Raw genomic sequence first — 22,989 nt, 5'->3', positions numbered from 1 at the left:
TTCCCCTAGGGAGGAAGAGAATTAGGTCACATATCTAATGGCCAAACTTGCCATTTAAAATCCAAGTGGCAAGTTTCTCACTTGTTTTGAAGAACTGGGGTGACCTAGCCTATACTAATTCTCCAGAGACCAAAAAGAACAAGAAGGATTGAGCTAACATGTGCACATTCACCCCAGTTCCCCACTCTGCCTTAGCCCAGAGTAAGGAGAGCACTTACTGGAACTTCCTTGCTGGAACTTCACCCTGGAGCATTTCTAATCATGTATCTCTTTCCTCAAAGGAATAGCTTCTGTTTTGCCCACTGTCAGAGTTACTTTTCCTAACACTGAAATAAAATACCCAACAAAGGTGGCTTAAGGAAAAGGGGGTTCACTTCAGCTCACAGTCCTTTGTTGTGGGGAGTTCAAACCAGCAAGAGCTTGAGGCGGCTGGTCTCATTGTATCCAAAGTTGATAAACAGAGAGCAGTGAATACTTGTTCTTTGGCTCGGTTTGTTATTGTGTTGTTGTTGTTTGGTTGGTTGGTTGGTTTGGTTAGATTTTTGGTTTTCGGTTTTGTTTTGTTTTTTATTTTCTTTTCATGTTTCAGTCCACGATTCTATCTCAGAGAATGGAACTGCCCCTTTTGTATAGGTCTTCCTACATCAGTTCACCTGGTCAAGAGAATCCCCACAAGTATGCCTGAAGACCCATCTCCCAGATGGTTCTCAATCTCATCAAGATGACAACGGAGATTAATTGTCAGGACCTGCCTTTGCAGCACTAATAGGAACCAGTCTGTTTGCCTGGAAGCCAATGAGATCAAAGATAATGGATGCATCTAGAATAACAATTAGCCAGCTGCCTCTCCCTTATCACAAGGAAAACAGGCAAAGATTCCAGGATTCCAACTTATTTTTCTGGGGTCACAGAGAGTTAGAGGGATGCCTGATGATGACAAAATTGTGTTTTGGTCTTGCTTGTTTTGATGAGATCTGGTATAAATTTGATATTTGCGCATCCCCTAAGAACAAAGAAATAAGTTGAACCTAACGAGGGTTTGAAAGGCCTCTAGCTGTATGATCAGGCTAATTGGTAAGTTTCTCTTATACAAGTCCAATAGACTGTGACTAAAAGAAGTGACTGTCTTGTCTAATTATAGACATGAATACAGTCTATAATTAGTAAATAAAACAATAAGGAAATAAGTTCAAAACAAAGGAACAAGACAAATTTTCAGAAGCCGACCTTAATGAAGCAGCAAAGTAAGATTTATCTGACAGATAGTTACAAATAGCTACTGCAAGGATACTCAGTATTGATACATGAACAAAACCAGAATTTCATAAAAGATGTAGACAGTATTCAAATTTACCAAAGAATGCCATAACTTCACTGAAAACTTCACTAGAAGACCACAGATTCAGACTAGATCAAGAAGAAATGGCCAGAAAACTCAAGGATTTCACTGAAAATTATTCATACAGAGAACAAAATTTAAAAGTAATGACAAAGAGAACATAAAGACAAAGTGTCTTATAATACACCATTAAGAGGACCAATATACATACCATGGGATTTGCAGAAGAGGAAGAGAAAGAGAAAGGGGCTAAAAGGTTTATTCAAAGAAATAAAGGCTGACACACTCAGATCTGGGGAAGAGGATACACATTCAGTTCCAGAACACCTACAGAAACCCAGAGGACAGGAACCTAAAAGACCACACCAACATGCATTACAAATTGACAGCATCAGAAGAAAAGAGGCTTAGCACTCCCAGGGAACCTCTGCAGGTCTGTAAGTAGATTTGTTTTTTTCCAAAAGAGAATCAGAAGTGAGGAGAATAATGAATTCAAAGTGCTAACGGAAAAAGAGTAAAACCCTACCAAATAAGAGCAAGATAAAGAAAAGAGGAAGTGAGAGAAGGAAGAAAGGAGAGAGAGAAGGAGGGGGGGAGAGAGAGAGAGAGAGAGAGAGAGAGAGAGAGAGAGAGAGAGAGAGAGAGAGAGAGAGAGAGAAACAGGTTTCAGGACAGAACTGAGTTCATTAGCACTAGACTTGCCTTGAAAAGGATGCTGAGATGAAATCACATTAGAAGGTAAGAAAGCATGGGCAGAGGTAAACATACAGACAAATACAGAATATCTTAATTCTATGCAAGGAGTAGGTAAGTCACATTTAATTCCCACATAAAAGGTAAAACACGAAATATTATAATAACTGTAACTAAATGGTAAGATGATGGATAGACATTATGCACAGGTATAAATTGTGATGTAAATTGTATGTTGAGGGAAAAGTATGGAGTTTTTCACATAATTAAGTTTGTTATTGTGAAATAAGTGGTTGTAATAGGATTAAAAAAATGTGTAAGTTGCCATGGTAACCACAAAGAAAATCTGTACAGAAATTATACAAAACAAAATGAAAAAAAATCAAAGCAGATTTTAAAGATTAAGAACAAAAGAGGAAAAAAAGGATCAGAAGAACTAACAATGTCAGGCAGAAAGCAATGGGTAAAATGGAAACAAGGAATCCTTCCATATCAGTAATTATATGAAATGTATACACCCAATAAAAGATGGAGAGTAGCTGACTATATTAAAAAACAAACAAACAAGTGTATGTTAACTAGGAAACTCAGTTTGATTTAAGAGCACAGACAGTATGGAAAAAGCTACCAAATTGTGCACCAGCATATACACAATTTGCTGTGTAAAATGAGTGCCTTTTAGAGGTCCTCTGTAAACTCCGTGCTCACAGACAACACTGTCTCGTACACTTGGGCTGGTAGCTGTAGAGCCAAGTGTTCTTATCAAAATGCAGCAGACGGCAGAGGGCAAATGACCTGCTGCAGAGAACTGAAGGGACTTACTGTTCATAAATGCCAGCCTTGCCAACTTGAATCCCCCCCAAAAAATTCAACAAAAGGAACCTGCTGGATTTTTACTGTCTACTAGATACTTGTAGTCTTATTTGAGCCTCAGTTTCCCACCTAACTTTCCAGAATGGCAGCTTCCAACCCAAGCCAGATCCATTCCATCTCATAGGAAAAGTCCCAGGTCTTGTCTCTAGCCATTCTGTGTCTACAGCCTTTCAAGCTAATCTGAAATAATGCCATAAACCCGTCACAGTATGAGTCTGGAAGCCGTATCCTCATCCACTTAGTAGTTATTGATATGACTCACTGCTGTGTGGTTTGAGTTGATACTCAATTTCTACAAGCATTGTAGTCCAACCTCAGCATCTTGATGAGATGCTAGGGAGGGGCATTTGGACTTCCTTAAGAGAGATGCCTACTTCACCTCCAGGCTACCATAATGTTGACCCTATTTCATAATATCTGCTCTTAATCCATGGATTAGTTAGCTTTGTGTCAGTCTAACCATAACCTGGATAAGCAACAAGAAAAGCAGGATTTAGTCTGGTTTCTTATGTGTCCAGAGGATTCAGTGTTCAGAACGCACGAGAATGTGTACTGAGGGAATTCTCTTTCTCTTGTCAGGCAGGAAGTGGCAAGGGAGAGGCAAGAAGAAGCCAGGAACAATACTCCAAGGACCTGCTGACTTAATTCTTCCAGCTAGGCTCCAAACTTTTTGCAAAAGTTTCCAAACATCTTGCAATAAAGCCACCAGCTGAGACCCACGTATTTAAAACACCAGCCAGTGGGGGAGGGGTGTTTCAGATCCAAACCATAATAATACTCCAGTTCCCTAGAAACTAACAAGGAAGTAGCTTCATTGGCAGACTTAAGAAGTAAGATCTTGATGCATTGGCTATCAAGATGGACTAAATATGTGACTAAATGTATTCTTTAAAGCAGAAACCAGAAAGCTCTGGTTGAAATATTTGTTAATGCCATTTCCAGTTCTCAGTGGAATGAGAAAATCAACTAACTCCACTTGAAGACAGATTCAGTTCAGCCTTCTATTAAATTCCCTTTTGAAGACAGGATTTCATATCCATGTTACCAAATAAATTTAGAGAATGAGGTAAAAACTTCGAGGTGTCGGTTAACTTCCCAGACCCTGGTAGCTCTGCACTTGGGAAATTCTCAGTCTCTTTGCCAAAGATCTGTCTGAATGAGGAGACGCTGAAGGCATTGGGCAGCTGTGTTGCAGAGAGAAGCAGGCTGCCTTTCCAGGTCATCTTGACATGAGACTAACTGAAGAAGTCATCAGATCTTATCTTTTCATTTTACTGGCAAGGAAACTGAGGCTCAGAAAATTCAATCCCCTTACTCGGGCTTAAAGAACCATTTCCTAATAATCTGAAGAAAAATCAAAACAAGAAACCAATCAAATTGTGACTGTATTTGAGAATTTTAGAGATAATAGAGAGTCTGGGGGGAAAAGAAATGAAAGACCGGAATTGCAGAGTCATGGATGCTATCAGCCCCGGAGTTTGCTCTCAGGCTGTGACCTCGGGCATTCAGATTTTACTTATTATTATTATGTTGAGTTTCATGAAGGCCAAGTACCCTAACTCAGAAGCATAGTGCTGTGATAATAAAAACTGTTTGTATCATAACTTGAAACCACAGTGAGCTGACAGCAATCCTACCTGCTAGGAAAAGACCATCTTACAAAGAAACAAACCAGGGCTGCAAGGAAGAGGTGAAGCTGCCTGAGGTCTCTTAGCAGTGAGTGGAGGAGCTGGTTCCTAGGCAATCCGATACCAGAAGTGGAGACAGAGCCTGAACATGGGAGGCTCTAGTGGAGTATTAGTAGATGCCAGATCTACCCAGCAACCCAGGCTCCTTCAAGCTCTTGTCTTCCCGAGTCACAGCCACCTTGCTGAGACTCGGAACCCAGTTCTGACAAATGCCACGTTTGAGTTGGTACACACAACGGATTTCCATAGTTCAGAAGTTACCTTCGAACATGGATCACACCAAAATAAACAAAATGCTGAGCGTGCTACTTCAGAAAAAGGCAAGGAGAACTAACTAACAAGTAGGAAAATCTTTCCCTAGTGCAAATAGATAAACCAGGAGGCTAAATCATTGAGATCTTGAGAGGACCGGGGCTAAGCCAAACCACCAAAGCTATCAGAGGGAAAGTCCTCCTTCAGCGACAAGTTGAGTGGGTTTCTTTGTCATTTGCACTCAGTCGGCTGTCAGGACTTACTCAGTTTGTTGATATTCGGCATGAGAGTACTCCACGTTTGTAAATACTCAGCTCTAAAGCCGTCCATGGAAAACAAGATAACCGGCGGCAGGTCAAACCTGAAAATGGAAATCAGAAACTTTATCCGTGACCTTGGCACTACTTAACCATTCTCTACATTAGAAAACACTTAATAAATAAACAAGGAAATGGTTCTGGGTCAAGCAACAGTCTCTGAATTTCAACCACCTTTTGGATGGTCCCCTGACATAAATTTGGTAACTAGTTCATGATGTGTTTCTTACTCTAAAGCTTCGTTTTTTGACTTTGTGCTTGTATCTTAGGATATTAACATGTATCCACAAAAATTTAAAGCCCTTTTAGACCTGTATTTAATATAAAATGATCTACAGCAATTTGGGAGTTATAGCCATAAACTGTATTTTTAAAATTTGTTGTTTATCTTCACTTGTTGACTTTGGCTTGCATGATATACATGGTCGTGTGTGACAGATGCATACTTTCATGACCTTTTACTAGTCAAACTCTGCCATGTAACCACCACTGATCAAGAAACAGAACATGAATAATACCTCAGAAGCTGCCCAGATTCCTTCCTCATTCCTGACCTCAGCAAACCCTATCTCCAACCAGGATGAGCAGTATCTTGACTTTTAGGAACAATTGTTCCTACTTCGATACTAAATTTATATATAAATTGAATCACATAGTATATATTGTAGGGACTATACTATCTTTTGCTCGGCATTCAATCATATTTGAAATTAATCTATCTTGTGGCTTAAAATTATGTCATCCCTTGTAACATTTGCTTAGTTTCTAGTGCATGAATGAATCACAACTCATTCTTCCCTCTGTTGACAAGCATTTGGGTATTTTTCAAAGTGGGTTTGTCACGAATAGCAACTATGAACACAGTAGATTTGTTTTTCATTATAGTGCTTGAAAAGTGGATATGATGCCAGGCATGGTGGTACATGCCTTTAATCCCAGAACTTGGGAGGCAGAAGCAGGGGGAATCTCTGAGTTCAAGGCCAGCCTATAAAGTGAGTTCCAAGACAGCCAAGGGTATAGAAGAGAAATCCTGCTGGAGAGATGGCTCAGAGGTTAAGAGCACTGGCTGTTCTTCCAGAGGTTCTGAGTTCAATTCCCAGCAACCACATGGTGGCTCATACCCATCTATAGTGAGATCTGGTGCCCTCTTCTGGCCTGTAGGCACATGTGCAGGCAGAGCACTGTATACATAATAAATAAATCTTTAAGGTGGGGGGTGGGGGGGGTGGGCGGCGGGGTCGCAGGCCTTTAATCCCAGCACTCGGGAGGCAGAGCCAAGCAGATCTCTGTGAGTTCGAGTTCAAGGCCAGCCTGGGATACCAAGTGAGTTCCAGGAAAGGTGCAAAGCTACACAGAGAAACCCTGTCTCGGGGAAAAAAAAAAAAGAAGAGAAATCCTGTCTTAAACAAAACAAAACAAACAAACAAAAAGACTAAATAAACAAAAAAGAGAGAAATAAGTATGGAAAAGCAATTTTCACCTCTGTGCTAAAGCAGTTATATATTCCATTGCTTTTAACAAAAACATACTTTTTAGAGAAATTTGGTGAGAGTAAATCCTTAAAATTCTAATAAATTACCCAAATATGACTGAAAACAAAAGTCTGGATGTTGGTGCTAGGTAAAATAACAAAATGGCTTCTTTCAATATGACCGAGTAAAGGTAAAAAAGTTACCAGTATGGCCATCACTGTCATAGTGTAGAAGACACCATGAAGGGGATCTAGAAAACCAGTTTGTTTGGTTGCTTAGAATATTTATTTATTGCAGAATAATCAATAGATTTTTGAGTAAGACATTGTGCTAGATGCTGAGTGTAAATGCATAACGGAGTCATAGGAAATGAAATCGAGAGGTAGCTTGCCATGGCCAAGGGCTGATTCTCAGTAGAGTCAAGCACACAGAAGAATGCCAGGTTAAGTCTCCACAAGGTAAGAACAGGCTTTCTAGGAAGTGTTCCTGCTAAATGATCAATAGAAATTACACAACAAGAGAATGGGTCTAATGTCCAAACAGGGCAGTGCCCTGCACATGGGCCCAGAGAGAGCTGATACCTACAAACACATGTTTGAGTCTCAAAAACAATGTGCTAAGCCAGAAGAACCAAATATGAGAGGATATACAGCAAGATTCCATTGATGAGAAAGTCTAAATAAATCAGGGCTCACTGGGGAAAGAAACCAGAAGCCTTTAGAGAGCAGAGACTGGGAAGGGACATGAGGCATCTTATTGGAGTGGTGAAACTATTCTGTGTCTTATAAGTGTTCTGACTGCTCATTACTGAGGCTTGTGAGTTTTCAAGTTTCATTGTACCATATGCTTAAAATAGTAGCATATATGGAGCATATCTTGATTTATAAATAAAAATGAAAAAACTGGGACTCTTTGAACTTCAATACGCAGAAAATATATTTTTTTAAAAAAGGTGTTGGTGGTGCAGACCTTTAATCCCAGCACTCGGGGACACAGGCAGGCAGATCTCTGTGAGTTCAAAGCCAGCCTGGTCTACAGAGTGAGTTCCAGGACAGCCAGGGCTACACAGAGGAAACCCTGTCTTGAAAAACAAACAAACAAGCAAAAATAGGGGCTGGAGAGGTGGCTGGGCAGTTCAGAGTGCATACTACCTTCAGAGGGTCTGCATCCAGTTTCCCGCATCCACATCAGATGATTGACAAGTAATTGCAGCTGCAGGAAATCCAATATCATCCTCCTACACTCACACACATGCACCTGCTGCACAGGGGCACACACTCACCCATGTGATTACAAATTAAAAATAATTTTTGTTTGTTTTTTGTTGTTGTTTTGTTTTGTTTTTGTTTTTGTTTTTGTTTTTGTTTTTGTTTTGAGACAGGATTTCTCTGTGTAGCTTGTTGGAGCCTGTCTTGGAACTCACTTTGTAGACCAGGCTGGCCTCGAACTTACAGAGATCCACCTGCCTCTGCCTCCCGAGTGCTGGGATAAAAGGTATGCACCACCACCGCCCGGCCTAAAAATATTTTCTAAAAATTAAATGGCATGGTGCAGCTTATATTAGAAATTATCCGGACAGCTGTGGGCGCTGGGCACCAAACCTGGGTGTTCTAAAAGGGCAGTGAGCATTATTGACCACTGAGCCATCTCTCCAGTCCCCACGTTGTTAGTATCCAACTTCAGGGATAAAGCTCAGAGAAGTGCCTGGTGGAAAACCCCACGGGGCAAAACCAGTACTCAAGCTTTGTCGTACATCCTTGCTGTTTTTCTAGAGGCTGCTGAAGAGGGCTGTTGAATCTAAGGATTGGCACAAGCCAAATAATGTGACATAGAGCCAGACATGTTATCTCTCAATGAGTTTCCCCTAAATTTAATCATGAGAAGGGAGAAGAGGTGGGAGATTAATCAGAGTTACACAGCCAAAACAAAAGGATGACTTGTCCTTCTGAATGTAAGGGAAGGGGTTGTTATGTTGGTAGATGGACATGCTGTGTCTATCAAATGGTCTTCTAAATTGCTACGTTTATGTTGTTGATAGATCAACACTGTAATCAGTTTTGGTCAGAGAACCATCTTTCTGCAGCGGTCAGCAGTTCACTCAGAGACTTGTAACTGGTCAAAGTGCTGAGAATAAATTTAATCAATGCTTAGTCACAAATGAGATAGATGTCTACGTCACCCACTCCAAGGCTCAGGGAACATTGAAAAAAAGGGGACAGATAGGATATAAAAGCCAGATGAAGGTGCATGCGTGCATGCGTGCATGTGTGTGTGTGTGTGTGTGTGTGTGTGTGTGTGTGTGTGTAATACTGACTTCCAAACATGACTGTTGCAGTCTCACAGCAGCCATGATTACCTTCACAAAATCCCCACGTGACTGGGCCTATCAACACCCTGGCATGGAAGGGGAGAGGCTCACAGGACCTCATTCCTTCCCTGAGGATATATGCAGATAATGGTTGATGGGGAAGGAGAGAAATTCTTCTTGAGTCATGTAGCCAGGAGTGAGGGGCTCTTGTAAACCAACTCCCACCCACACCCTTACAAACATCTGCAATCAAACTCACTGGGTCACCAACAGACACACAAAAGCACTGTGGGTGGGTTGGGGGAGGTGCGAGTTGGGAAGACCAAAGGGATTAACAGGAGTGAGGGAGACAAGAGGGGGTGAACACTGAGAGGGACCCTGCAGGTGTCCAGGCAGGGACTCAAACCTCAAAGAGGGGAGAATGAAAACTCACTTCAGACTGACTTTGTCAACCTGTATCAGACTTGGGGAGTCTGATGCTGGGGGAGTCCGATGCCAGGCAGTTCACTGTCAGCATATTTAAAACACAGTACAATTTGGGGAAAAAAAGTTTCCAGGCAACAATGATTCCAATTCCAGGTACACAATAAGCTTAAACTGTAAGTACGTAGCAGAAACTCCTTTACAAAGTACATGTGATCATGGCAGGAGGAGGGAATTCTATAACTAAAGGGCCTAGAGTCTAGTGTGGTCTCTTACTGACAGCATAGAGTTCATCATAAAGAACACGTAATAGCTCTCCTAAGGACGGGTTCTATTAACTGGGAGCTAGGGAGGGATAGGGGCTTCTTTGTGTTTAACATTCCTGGTTTCACCAGTGATCTGGGGGCGCAACCTTTGCGGCCCCCACAGAACACAATCCAAATATGCTATGTACATGTATGAAAACATCAAAGTGGAATCCGTTATTGTGGACGATTAACATATTTAATAAACATTTCTATAAACCTAACTTAGATCCTACCCTTGTCTCCTTCATGTTTCTCTGTTGTTTGTGTGCATATGAATTAAAAATATCCTGCTCTCTTCTCCGGGCCAGTGAAGCCTTTCAAACTTCTATCTAATTTTTCTGTTAAAAGTTGTGGCTTCTTATCCAAGAACCTGGTCTTTTCAGGCTCGTATACATCAACTCAGACCATTTATTTCCGAGATCTCTGTCTCAAGAGCTTGTGATTTTATTTTATTTTTTTTAAGATTTATTTATTTATTATGTATAGTGTTCTGTCTGAACATATCCCTTCAGGCCAGAAGAGGGCACCAGATCTCATTACAGATGGTTGTGAGCCACCATGTGGTTGCTGGGAATTGAACTCAGGACCTTTGGAAGAGCAAGCAGTGCTCTTAACCTCTGAGCCATCTCTCCAGCCCGAGCTTGTGATTTTATATGATATAGTTTTTTAAAGAAAGACAGCGTTCCTCTATGCTGCTCCAACTGGCTTCCAACTCCTTGGCTCAAGTGATCCTCCTGCCTCAGTTTCCCTGGTAACTGGGACTTCTGGTGCTGGCATACCACCATGCCAGGTTCTCTACATAAAATTTTTTAATGAAATGACGCAATTTTAAAATGCTGATTCTTCATAAAGCCAGATATTCCTTTCATCTTTTGCCACCCCACTGCCATCCCTAACTGCTGGGCCCAGAAAAGTGAGGGCCGGGAACAGAGGAGGGAAGGGAAGTTCACCCTGAGGGGGAGGTGACAAGGAGCATGTCTTTAGCCACCACCAAAGCCCTGGGAGCAATGGCTCTACCCATGGGAAGAGAGGCATGATGGGTAGACATCACTTGACAAAGGTCCTCCTGTCACTGTGAGCCTTTCTTCCCATGATTCCCTTTCCCTACCCTCATTTGGAAGATACTTTGATTGTAAGGATGTTAATTGACTGAAAACAGTCCTGTCAGGAGTAAATTTAGTCTGAATTCCAATCTTGCCCATAGGACACTGGGAATGTGGGTATATGCCAACAAATAGGCTTAAGTTATTGTGAGGCATGAATATAATTACACACAAAAGTAATTTGTCAACAGCAGAGCAAATAAATGTCTGTTGAGTGTGAATCTACAAAAAGTCCAAACTTCTGTTAACGATTATATTGTGAGAGGGGAGTGTGGAAATTCTACTTGGCCTCTCCCTGTGGCTTCATGTGCCCGTTAGTTATGAAAGGGTGGTGAAGTCTCATGCCATTCCTGCTTACCCTTCTGGACACTGGAACTCCTGGGATGTGGTACAGGCGTCTGTCACCCATGGGGTCTCTCCTGCAAAGCAGATGGCACTGTTTAAGGCATCTGAGCCACACACAAACAGAAAGACGCAGGGATTTGCTGGGTGTGTCTTCTCCAGCTGTTTAACTGTTATCACTCAGATGACTAACTTCTTCGAGGACACAGTATGCGCTATCTCATGTGGCAACAGGGGCCATGGCCTCTAAAGACTGGAGATCAGTGATCTACACTGCTGAGTGCCAGGAAGGGAAGCCACTCCATCCAGAAAAACAAAGGGGAGGCCTTAAGTGGAAAGAATATTTCTTCATTAATGGGTTTGTTTTTCTCACACCCCACCTAAAGGATATTTTCACAATGGCCGTAATAATATTAACAGATTTAATAAATACTGACACAAAACCTAAAGAAGAGAGGAAGAAAACCATGAAGAAAAAAAGTAGCTAACTGGAATGGTTGGTCTCAGATGGAAAATACTGAAAAATCTTAACAACAAAAAAGTTTGCTGCATGAATGTTTCCCTTTATAGAACATTCCAGCTAACTAACAAAACAGAAATGACAGAAGACCCATGTGACCCTGTGCAACTCCTCATGACATCTACCACGGAAGATACAAGCTGACATAATGTACAAACTGTAGATAAATACCAGAGTTTCCACAGTACTCTAGCTCTAATTACTAAATTTCTGGAAATATATGGAGTGATAAATTACTTAAGTCACAAAGCATTCAAATAGCAAAACCTAGACTGGGAAAATCTTTAGAAAAATTGACCTCATTTCTCCAGTATATAAAATGTCAGGAGGCACAAAAAAGAGGAAGCATAGTTTTTTGTTTGTTTGCTTGTCTTTTACAAAACTTGAAATATATCAGTCACTTGCAAAAGCAAGCATCTATTTGAATTTTACTTCAATATTTTAAAACACTATTATAAAACAAAGAGTAAATTTTGAACATAGATTAGATATTTGACGAATAGAAGCAATTATATTTATAGGTAATGTTACAATGTTATTAAATCTTTATCTTTTTTAGATATATACTGAAAATATTCCAGAGCGGTGATGCTAATACCAGCTTTGAAATAATCTAAACTTTTGAGAGGGAGAAATAGACAGAGGGAGACAGAGATGGCAAAAAAATGATGTGTATCCTTTGGTTTTAAAAAAAATTAAAATAAAGGAAATACAGGGCTGGAGAGATGGCTCAGCAGTTAAGAGCACTGGCTGCTCTTACAGAGGACCTGAGTTCAATTCCCAGACACACATGGAGGTTCACACTATCTTTAACTTGGGTCTCAGAAGATCTGACATCTTCTGTATTCCACCGAAAACAGGCACAGACTTGGTATACAGACATACATGAGGAAAACATTCGTACACATAAAACTCTTTAGAAAGAAAAAGAAAAGGGAATACAAAATTTGGAGATATGCAGACCATGGTGCTAGACTACATGCTAATGTCACACTGGAAATCATCTAAAAGACAAGTCTATGCATCACTCAGTTACCTAGATAAATATGAGTCTTTATCTGGGTTATTCCTTTAACAACTCATAGTGACAATTAACTAGTAGAAAACAAGTAAAAATATACGGTGATGAATTCTTACATAATAGCAAATAAATACCATATAGTCCTGTAAGAGGACAAGTAATTGCAACCCCCGCCAGAGGCTACAAGTTCAATGACTGTATTTCAGCGTTCTTTCTATCCTTTACATGATTTTCTTTCTGAAGCAGGTTTAAAATTCAGTTGCTTGTCTTGCTGAGTCACCAAACTTTTCCTCGCTCACTCTGCATTTATCCATGCTACCTTTATAAAAATTATGCTTTGTCAGCATGAGATGGGATTGGCCATGAAATGGTAAGTGCTGAAGACAGGCGGTGGACAGACATGAGGAAAACACCAGAAGCCTCTCTCTACCTCTGCTTGATAGAAATTAACCTGCTGGGCGGTGGTGGTGCACGCCTTTAATCCCAGCACTCAGGAGGCAGAGGCAGGCGGATCTCTGTGAGTTCAAGGTCAGCCTGGTCTACAGAGTGAGTTCCAGTACAGGCTCTAAAGCTACACAGAAAAATCCTGTCTCAAAAAACAACAACAACAACAACAAATTAACCGTAGTTTTTTTTTTGTTTGTTTTGTTTTGTTTTTTTTTGTTTTTTTTTGGTTTTTCAAGACAGGGTTTCCCTGTGTAGCTTTGCGCCTTTCCTGGAAATCGCTTTGGAGACCAGGCTGGCCTCGAACTCACAGAGATTCGCCTGCCTCTGCCTCCCGAGTGCTGGGATTAAAGACGTGAGCCACCACCGCCCGGCTAACCGTAGTTTTTAAAGTTTTCTAAATTTGCCAAAATATAAAAGCCATGAGCATGATTCTGATTCTCTTCAAACTACTCTCTGAAGCTGTTTATTTAAATCTAAAAGAAATTATGACTTTAGAGTGAGAAAGCACTAAATTTAATTTGAAAATAAACAGGCAATTAGCCCTACCAGACTAATGAATGTGTATAAGACTAAACTCTTAAACACTGCTTATAACAAGCTTGTCTCCCATAAAAGTCAAGCAAGGAACTCGGATGAAAATTTTACATGATCTCAGTACAAAGCCTGCAGATAAAATATTAAAGTTACAAAACTGGGACAAGAGAAGGGACACTGTAAGGACAAGAAAAATTAGTCAGTGAAGCTAGAAAACTAGGCCAACCAGAAACCATACTTGCTTTTCCAAATACTCAGAAAAAAACAAATTTATGACTCAATATTCACTACTAAGTATTTGGAAACTGTTACCATTTCAAGCAATTTTTCAGTAAGCCTGCTTTTGATTATTTTTAATTATTTCTCATATAAAATGACTCATATATCAATACAAAACATACTTTCTATCCTTGACTAGAGTGAGTAATGTTTCTAAGACCGTTAAGAATCACCCAAATGTAACTGTTGCCTTGCTTGCTAACCCTGACCTTGATATCCTCCCCATGCTAATTCCCTGCCGGGTTCCACCCTTCTGAATGCTTAAGGGAAGCTCCTTGTCTGTGTATCCTGCATATTGGGCGTTAACAGCTTAAATGCAAGTTTGTAAAACATCGGCAGGGAACTTCTGCCCTCCTAGGTTCTCCCATTGTGCTGTAAGCCTGTATTTAAGACCTCCTCCCTCCTTCAATAAACGGCATAAAAAAAAAAAAAAAAGAATCACCCAAATGAAGGATAAAATGGTAATGTGCTAGAAGGGAGTCCCAAGGCTCACATCCATATTGTACAGTCATGGAAAAGTCATAAATAAGGAATTAAGCAAGGGCCCAGGGCATACCTCCATCCCCTGTGTTAAAAGTGGAGCAGTTGCAAACACATCCTACTCACGGAGAAGCAGAATATGGTCACTGGACTGGAAACACCTTGCTGTTACATGATAATAAGACTATAAGCTCTTTTATCTGTCTGTGAAATAGACTTCCTTTCTAAACCCCATTTCATCTCACAGTAAACACATTCCATCTTTTCCTGTACACAGAGTAATAGCTAAATTCTCTCTATTGCTCTGTCTCTCTGTCTCTCTCCTTAAAAATCTTTGTAGCTCAGGATAGCCCTGAGAAACTGAGTTCCGGTGAACCCACAGAGGCACACGCACCAATACCCTCTGCTTACCCTGACAAACAGTCTTGTAGTCGGCACAGCAGTCCTTCTTCTGCAAACAGTCATCTGCACAGGAGCAGAGGCTCGTCTCCAGTCTGCTCTCTCCACAACGAAACGAATTGCACGTCCATATTTGAGCTGGAAAAGCACGCAAGTCAGTTCAGAGCGCTTACGTGCACCAGACAAAGGCTACAAATGCCATGCATTCTTCCCGGTGTCATTACAACACAGTCAAACTCCTGATTTACCTGCTTTAATGAAAATACATCATACAAAACAAAAAAGACGCCATGACTCCACTTTCCTTGCTTGGGTAGCAGACAGAAGTGAGGCTTCATTGGTTGAACTTGGGCTCTGAGTTTGCAGATGTTCTCTCTAGACCCTGGTTCTATTCCCACTCAACTGTAGGAATTGCAAATGGTGAAGCATCATGAGCACTGATGCAATAGGAGTGTACCCAAGAGCAGCCTTGCCCAGCCTTGTCTAAGGACAGTCAATAGAGAAAGGAAAGTGGTGACAGAAGTAATAAGGAGCATCCTACAGTTCTGTGGAAACCCAGGTCATTGTGTACCATCTCACTTTATGTACAGTCACACTTTAACTGCGGTCTAAGTGCAAGCTTCTGTGTTTTGCACTGAGGAGGGGAAATGACAATAACCTGGTGCAGACACCCAGAAAAGATGCTGTGGGTTGAATTGTGCAGTCTTAAGAGGAGATAATGAAGGCCTAATCCCCATTACATGTGAATATTATCTTACTTGGAAATGCGTGCAAATCATTTGCAAAGAATCAGGTAAAGTGAAGTCAGTGTGGCAATCCTCAAGGTCAGTATGGTAATCCTCAACGCAACGACTGGCTTTTTTCTCTCCCTTTTCTCTCCTCTTCTCCCTCTTTCTGTTTTGCTGCTGTTTTCTTTTGATAACCCTTCGCTCTAGAGCCCCATCTGACCTCACTTTCACAGAAGCCCCTCTTGCTTGGCCTCCTGAGTACTGAGATTACAGGCATGGACCACCCTACCCTGATTTGGTTTACTTATAAAACCGGGGCAAGTTGGAAACAAGGACACACAGAGGAAGGCTATGTGAAGAGATGCAGATCATGTGACAGTGACAGCAGAAGTTGAAGCTGTGGTACTGTCAGTCAAAGAATGTCAAAGCCTGCCAATGACCAACCAGACCCTAGAAAAGAGGAACCAAACTCTTCTCCCTCACAGATAATGCTACCAACACCTAGATCTCCGATTTCTCACCTCCAGACTCCAGAGAAAGGACTTCAGTTTTTTAAGCTACCTAGACTATGGTGCTTTGTTATGATAACCCTGGAAGCAAACACATGGTGGAAGGTTGTGATGCCTGAATGATGGCAGCCCAACTAATACGCTAATCAACAGGTTGTCAAGACACGTACTTGACTTCACACAGGTGTCTTCGAAGTCCCAGCAGCAGTCCCCTCGGCCCGTACATCCTGAGTCACACCGGCAGCCCTCCAGCCCTCTGTGCGATGAGTCAAAGCATTTTTTTCTGCAGCTGCCTGTCAAATGAAAGGCAAAGGATAGCAACCTTGAGCAGTTAGCCAGGGTTTCATCCCTAGGCGGTGAGCACACATAGATGTCCTTAGCACAGGCTGAGACTAGATTGATGATGCTAGGGCTCAGTATGACGACGCTGTGCTGAATAAGAGAAATGGGTATATACAAGGCGTTTATGGGAGCACAGAGGTAGGACAGGGCGCAGGATGACTCCACTGAATCTCAGGTAAGGGGCGGGGCTTTCGCAAATTGGCAAATTAGCAAAGCCAAGAAGGTCAGTGTGTAGTTTGGAATGGCTAATAGGTAGAGTTCAAGACTCAAGACGGACTGGTACAGGGAGAGGAAAGCTGCTCAGGCCAGGTTAAGAAGAAGCCTGAGGCTCAACTGTACTGAGAAGTCACTAAAGAGTAAGGAAAAAAAAAAAAAAGAGCAACTCAGATTTGCATTTTAGACGCTCATTCCAGAAAATAAGTGGCAGGCAGGGTGTGAGAGGACAGAAACTCTCTAATCCAGTAGGGGATTTTAACCCAAACTAACGAACATAAAGAAGAGTGTCTAAAGGAAAGTAACAGCAGTATACACAAAGAAGACACAGACACAATGTAGAAAAAGTAAAGTGCACTCGAAGACACTTTATATGTAGAATAAAAAAGAGGAATAAGAATGACTCCTGACATGCAGGGCAACGTTTCAAACAACATAAACTCAACTCCCATTGTACTCAGAATGAAAATCCGGGACCAAGCTTTGATATTCCAGCCCCTATGGATTCCCTCCTCTACCTGGCTGAACCTAGCTTGAGACTGCCTCCCTCTGGTCCTACTAAGCCTAGCTCATGAACTCCCTGTCATCCCTCTAGGGGAGCATGCCAGGCATTCTCCTGGATTAGGCGTTTGCATTTGCTGTTTCTAGCTCCCTAGAATGTTCTGCTGGAATTACATGGCTGGCTGGTTAGAAATCACAGTCTGCCTGGCAGCTTTATCTAAACTCGATAATATGGAAACTCCCCCCCCCTCCCCAGCAAGGCTTCCGGCTCTCTACCTGCCCTTATCTGAAAAATGTTCCTGGGCCTGGAGGACTGACCTTATCTAAAAGCTGTCTCTAAACCAGATGCCTGATTCATTTTTAGCTTGACCCTTGGCACAGATCCCTGCTAAGAAGACTTGTGTGTTAGGAGCTCTGCTATAGGACCCTACTGCCACATACTAAGCCTTGGGATGGGAGCATGCCACTTAATGCAAATTAGGATTTGTCCCCAGGTTCCCCAATCCTATATGTTCCTTATCCTCTGGAATAAAATTGAGCTGATTCACCGAAGTCTGTCTCCAGAGGCAGCCCTCCATTTGTGCTCATAAGCCATGGATAAAGCTTTCTGTCGCCCTGTCTGCCTCTTTCCCCTCCCAGACTGATGGCTGACAGGCCAAGAAGAAAGAGGACCCCCACATTCTTCCTTGGAGAGTATCCCTACTGCTTCACTTCCATGAGCTCGTAACTCAAAAGTTCCTTCACACCCACATCCATTCCCACACACTAGCCTGACTTAACGTTTCATTTTCTTGGTTTTGGTTTCACTCATCATTCCCTGGAAAGTCCGCCCCCACCCCCACCCCTACGCTACATCGCTGAAGATGGCCTTCAACTTCTGATCCCCCTGCCTACTTCCCTCTCAGTGCTGAGACCACATCCGGTTTATGTAGTCCTGAGTACCAAATCCTGGGCTTTGTGCATGCTAGGCAAGTACTAGACCAACTGTATCAACAGGGCGACATCTTCAGCCTAGAAATGGACACTCTTGAAAGGGCCTTTATCTGTTCTCTTCACCACTATATCTTAATTAGAAAAGCATGGGACAAAAGACAACGTTCAATTTTTAGTGAATAATTAAAAGATATGTGCACACACGACAATAAATGTGTAAGAATACACACATACGGTTTTAAAATCCACCCAAGGTACAACTGACATTGCAAATGAGGAAGGGTTACATGGAGCAGAGAATGGTTAAAATTGCTCCTCATTGGGGTTGAGGGAATTGGGCACAAGAGTGAATAAGTGATAACTGGGCTGACTGTGCTAAATGCCAAGGAATACGGAAAAGAATGAACGAGGTGGAAGGGGCCCTGAGTGGGAGAGGAAGAAAGACTGAGATGCTGGTAGGAGGACTGAGAACCTGAGATGAATGGGGGAGGATAAAGGAGAACCATTCTGGGAAGGCAGCCAGTAGGTATAAGGAAGTAAGGAACAGGGGACAGATCTGAGACAATAGAGGATTTTGTTCAGAGATTAGTATATGCCTTTTGCAGTCAATTTATGCAATTTGGAGGATGAAATAACCAAGAAATGATCCCCATTTGTATGCACCAACACCAGAATGATACCAGTGAAATGGCTTGCTGACATTCACTCCAGCCAGGAACAGCTGCACCTCTCTGAGACACAGCAGTCCAGTGACCACAAGATGGCAGGAATTTTCCAGCTAATATGCACTTTTTTTTTTTAATCTGTGCTGTGTTCCTGTGTTGCGTGGAAGAACTGCATGTAAATTCTTAAATGACAGCATAGCTGGAGAATTGTCAGTTAACTTTCCCCAAGAGCCTCCCTAATGAAGAGATGCTAAGATTTTTCTCAGTGGAGCAGAATGGAGTATATTAGTCACATTGGAAGGGGCATCAGATGAGTTAAAAATAGACTTGTATTTCACCTAGGTAAAAACACCAACACAATCTACTAAAAAATATAGGAGACTGACCAGTAGGATGGCTCAGGAAGTTAAGAAGTTTCTCATACGAACCCAATGATCTGTCCCGAGAACCCCAGAATGAGTGAGAGAACAAACTCCCCAGATTCTTGTCTTCTGCTCTCCACACATGTGCTGTGCACACACACACACACACACACACACACACACACACACACACACACACACGCACACCACATACACTCATATCATGTACATATTCGTGATACTAAATAAAGTTAATTTTTAAAAAAAATTATAGAAAATGCTGATATCATCACTTATAAATGGTATATTTGCTATTTGCACCAGTAGGATAAAAACCAAGGAAATATGATTTTATAGTTAATGAGATGTATTTTCTATTTTTCTTTGCTTCTTATAAGAAAAAACAATGAAGCTTTTATTATGTTCTACTTATGAAGAATTTAGTATTGATTAACCACATCATGGGGTGTGAAAGATATGACAATATTAACATGCTGTCAAGGCACAGAGGAGGCAGATAGTTTAACAAAGACTTTGGAAGGTCGAGAGGCTGATACAGTGGAAGTCAAAAGGCTGAAGAAAGCAGAGGTCAAGGGGCTGGCCACAGTGGAGGTCAAGACGCAGACACAGAGGAGGTCAAGCGGTTGGCCACAGTGGAGGTCAAGAGACTGGGCATAATCATCAGATATTTATAGTGACAATAGGATGTCTCCAATTAGTTACTTTGTTTTCCATTTTGTAGGCGAGGGTGAAAGAGTAAAGTTCAGAGAGAACAATGAATAATGTTGATTATGAGGGAGGTGTGCAGGGGAGTGGGGGCAGGGAGCGGCAAACAGATCTGGGAAAAGAGAATTCTGAATGTATTAAAGCCAGAAGAATGAAGAGACTGTTTATCTTGTTTGTTTGCTTTTGATTTTTTTTTTTTTTTCAAAAATGCTGGGGGACATACCTTGCTGTTCAGGTTTCCTGAGCCCAAGTCCCAGGCCTAATCCAAGCGACACAATCACCAGCAGAGCAAGAAGAACCTATTACAAAAAGAAGGTCATCTTTATGATTTTTTAAAACATAGACAAAATGACAGACAAGTACCTTTCCTTCACAGGTCAGCACGAAGTGCATGCGGCTTACAAAATCTATCTGATTACAAAAGATACCAAATGCAACAATGACGGGAACGTTTTTTATTCAATATTTGATAAAAAGAGATTTGGGGAAAAATTACTTATTTTTATTTGTATCCGCTTTTGAAAGAAGTTCTTCTGTAGCCTAGGCTCACTGTGTAGCCAAGGACGACCGTAAACTGATCGCCCTGCCCCCTACTGGTGGGATTACAGGTTTGTGCCTCTACTGGTGCCTGCTTTTTGTAGGGCTGGAGATCAATCCCAGGACTCCATGCATGCTAGACAAGGACTCTAGTAACTAAGACACATCCTAATCCCATGAGAAAATGTTCTGTACACCAATTACTATAGATGTCCAAATTCAAACCTTTCGTAATTCAAATACGTGTTTGACTCCAGGTGGAGTGAAAGCAGAAATTCAAATCACAGGAGCGATTTACCCACCTCAACCCCCTCACCCCACCCCTACCCCACCCCGCTGTTTATCTCACTAGGCTTTTCCTTGGAGGATATTTGGAGGGAATGATTCCAGCATCCAGTAGAACTGTGAAATCTTTAAGCGCCTCATTGCTAATTAGCCACATCTTTTGTTCTGTCCCAGAGGACGAGGGAAATAATTAACACGGGTCAGCACACAGCATACTGCTGATTAACTGAAAGGGTCTGCTTTGCTCTGTAGTCCATCCACACAGCCAATAGGATTTGTAAGCTTCTGGACCACAGACAGTTTAGGTCATTGTGATAACTACTGTGACAAAGCTATGCAGCACAGGACACTCCCTACTTCCACCAGATTCAATGGCAACGTGATTAGATTCTTTTACCTAAACCATGCATTCAAGTGGTAAGAGTACTGGCTAGTAGGGCTGGACATGCTGTACATGGCCACAAAGAATGGTAACAGGGTCCAGTGAAATGGCTCAGTGAGTAAAGGTGATTGCTGCCAAGCCTGATGACCTGAGTCGGATCCCTGGATCCCACAGAGTAGAAGGAGAAAATAAACCCCCCTAAGTATGCTGTCTTTAGACTTCCACATGTGTGCTATGGCATGTGCTTGCCCCCATCAATAATTGTAATTTTTAAAAAAATTTAAAACAATGATAACAGACACAAGTTCAAATGACTTTTGAAAATAAAATAATCAGCCGGGCAGTGGTGGCACACGCCTTTAATCCCAGCACTTGGGAGGCAGAGGCAGGCAGATCTCTGGGAGTTCGAGGCCAGCCTGATCTACAGAGCAAGATCCAGAAAAGGCGTAGAAACTCTGTCTCGAAAAACCGAACCAAAAAAAAAAAAAGAAAAGAAAAGAAAAGAATCTTGATTCTAATTTAAAAGCAAGCAATAAACCTTGCAAAAGAACAAACATAAAATTGTTTACATAATAAGGAACTGCACAAACTATTGACATTTGAGTTTGAATTTTGAAAAGCAACTGAAAATTTAACACATTAGCTTTTTTGTTCAATGAGAAGCAGTGAGTGTAAATAGTTACTTAAGAATAATGTTAGTGGGTAGTGGTGGTGCACACCTTTGACTCCAGCACTCTGGAGGCAGAGGCGGGCAGATCTCTGATTTCAAGCCCAGCCTGGTCTACAGAGTGAGTTCCAGGACAACCAGGGCTATACCTGGAAACCTTGTCTCAACCCTCACCCCCCAAAAAGGGGAGGGACATTAGGAGTTAAGCCCTAGTCACAGTGCCCAGGAACCACAGATATCATTACCAGAATTATTAGAAAACATAAGCCAACTAAGGTCAACTCCTTATGGGAAACCTAGTGCATTACAGATTTACAGATGAATATGTTTTGCCCTACGTCTTTTCTTTTGTGTTTTCTCCATTTAAACTTGCTAAAAACCAATGTCTGTCTCCCCTTTCTATGCTTTAAAATTTTGTAATGCTAAAATTCACATTTTTCATGATTTTGTATTTATTCTGTGTATTTCTGGTTTCCCTTCTTTCCTTCTTTCCTTCCTTCCTCCCTTTCTCTCTCTCTCTCTCTCTCTCTCTCTCTCTCTCTCTCTCTCTCTCTCTCTCTCATTCTGTAAGTTCCTTGGCAGCCAAAGATTCACAATCACTTTCAGCGTGTAATCTATTGAAATCTTCTTGATACTGAAGTACACATGCATCTTGAGCTGTCTTATGCTGAGCACAAAGTAGGAAAAAAGATTCTGGACTCCGAAACTTACTGAGAACTCAACATTTGCCTTCAGCTTCACTGGATAAAGTATAAGCGAAATGTGTAGAAACCTTTAAATGTGCTAATTTTTTAGTTGAGTTTTGTTGTTTTGTTTTTGAGATGGGGCCTCACAGAGATCAAGCCAGCTTCCAACTCCATTTGTAGCTGAAAATAAGCTTGAACACCTGATTCTACTGCCTCTACCTTCTAAGTATTATGATTATAGGCATATACCACCATATCCACTGAAACCTTGAGAGAGGGGGGGGGGGGAACCATTAGAGTCACTTTTAAGGTATGATTTTAAAATAGTGAACTTCCTAATATATAGGGAAGAACTAATATGCCAGAAAGATTTAAAAAGAAATCCCCAGGTTAGAGGGATAGCTTAGTCACTCCAGTGTGTACCTTATAAACACAAGGACCTGAATTCAAAATCCAGAACCCAAATCAAAAGAGTGTGGCCTGGTGGTGCGCTCTGCTGGGACGAAGACACAGGAGCATCCCTGTGGCTTAATGGTCAGCCAGACTCTCCTAATCAGCAAGCCCCAGGTCCCAGTGAAACACCCTGTCTCAAAAAGAAGAAGAAGAAGTGGAAGTCTCCTGCGAGATAAAAGCTATCCTTGTGTTCGTGCTCACG

The 22,989-nt window shown here is 41.7% G+C and overlaps 1 protein-coding gene across 1 annotated transcript in view; it reads right to left on the bottom strand.

The window, feature by feature from the left end:
• The window catches only part of Enpp3 (ectonucleotide pyrophosphatase/phosphodiesterase 3), a 73,747-nt gene extending 53,577 nt beyond the window's left edge, over nt 1–20,170 (bottom strand). Inside the window, exons 1-6 of the mRNA XM_059272989.1 lie at nt 20,141–20,170; nt 20,001–20,076; nt 16,206–16,328; nt 14,811–14,936; nt 11,135–11,195; nt 5,109–5,206 (exon numbers count right to left, since the gene is read on the bottom strand). Of these exons, the coding sequence (XP_059128972.1) occupies nt 5,109–5,206; nt 11,135–11,195; nt 14,811–14,936; nt 16,206–16,328; nt 20,001–20,076; nt 20,141–20,170 (514 nt within the window). The remainder of the gene's footprint in view (nt 1–5,108; nt 5,207–11,134; nt 11,196–14,810; nt 14,937–16,205; nt 16,329–20,000; nt 20,077–20,140) is intronic.
• Between the last annotated feature and the right edge of the window lie 2,819 nt (nt 20,171–22,989).

The sequence above is a fragment of the Peromyscus eremicus genome, chromosome 8b (genome assembly GCF_949786415.1).
Source record: "Peromyscus eremicus chromosome 8b, PerEre_H2_v1, whole genome shotgun sequence".
Taxonomy (NCBI): domain Eukaryota; kingdom Metazoa; phylum Chordata; class Mammalia; order Rodentia; family Cricetidae; genus Peromyscus; species Peromyscus eremicus.
Note: the sequence above shows the minus strand (reverse complement) of the source record. Positions and strands in the feature narration are given on the sequence as shown.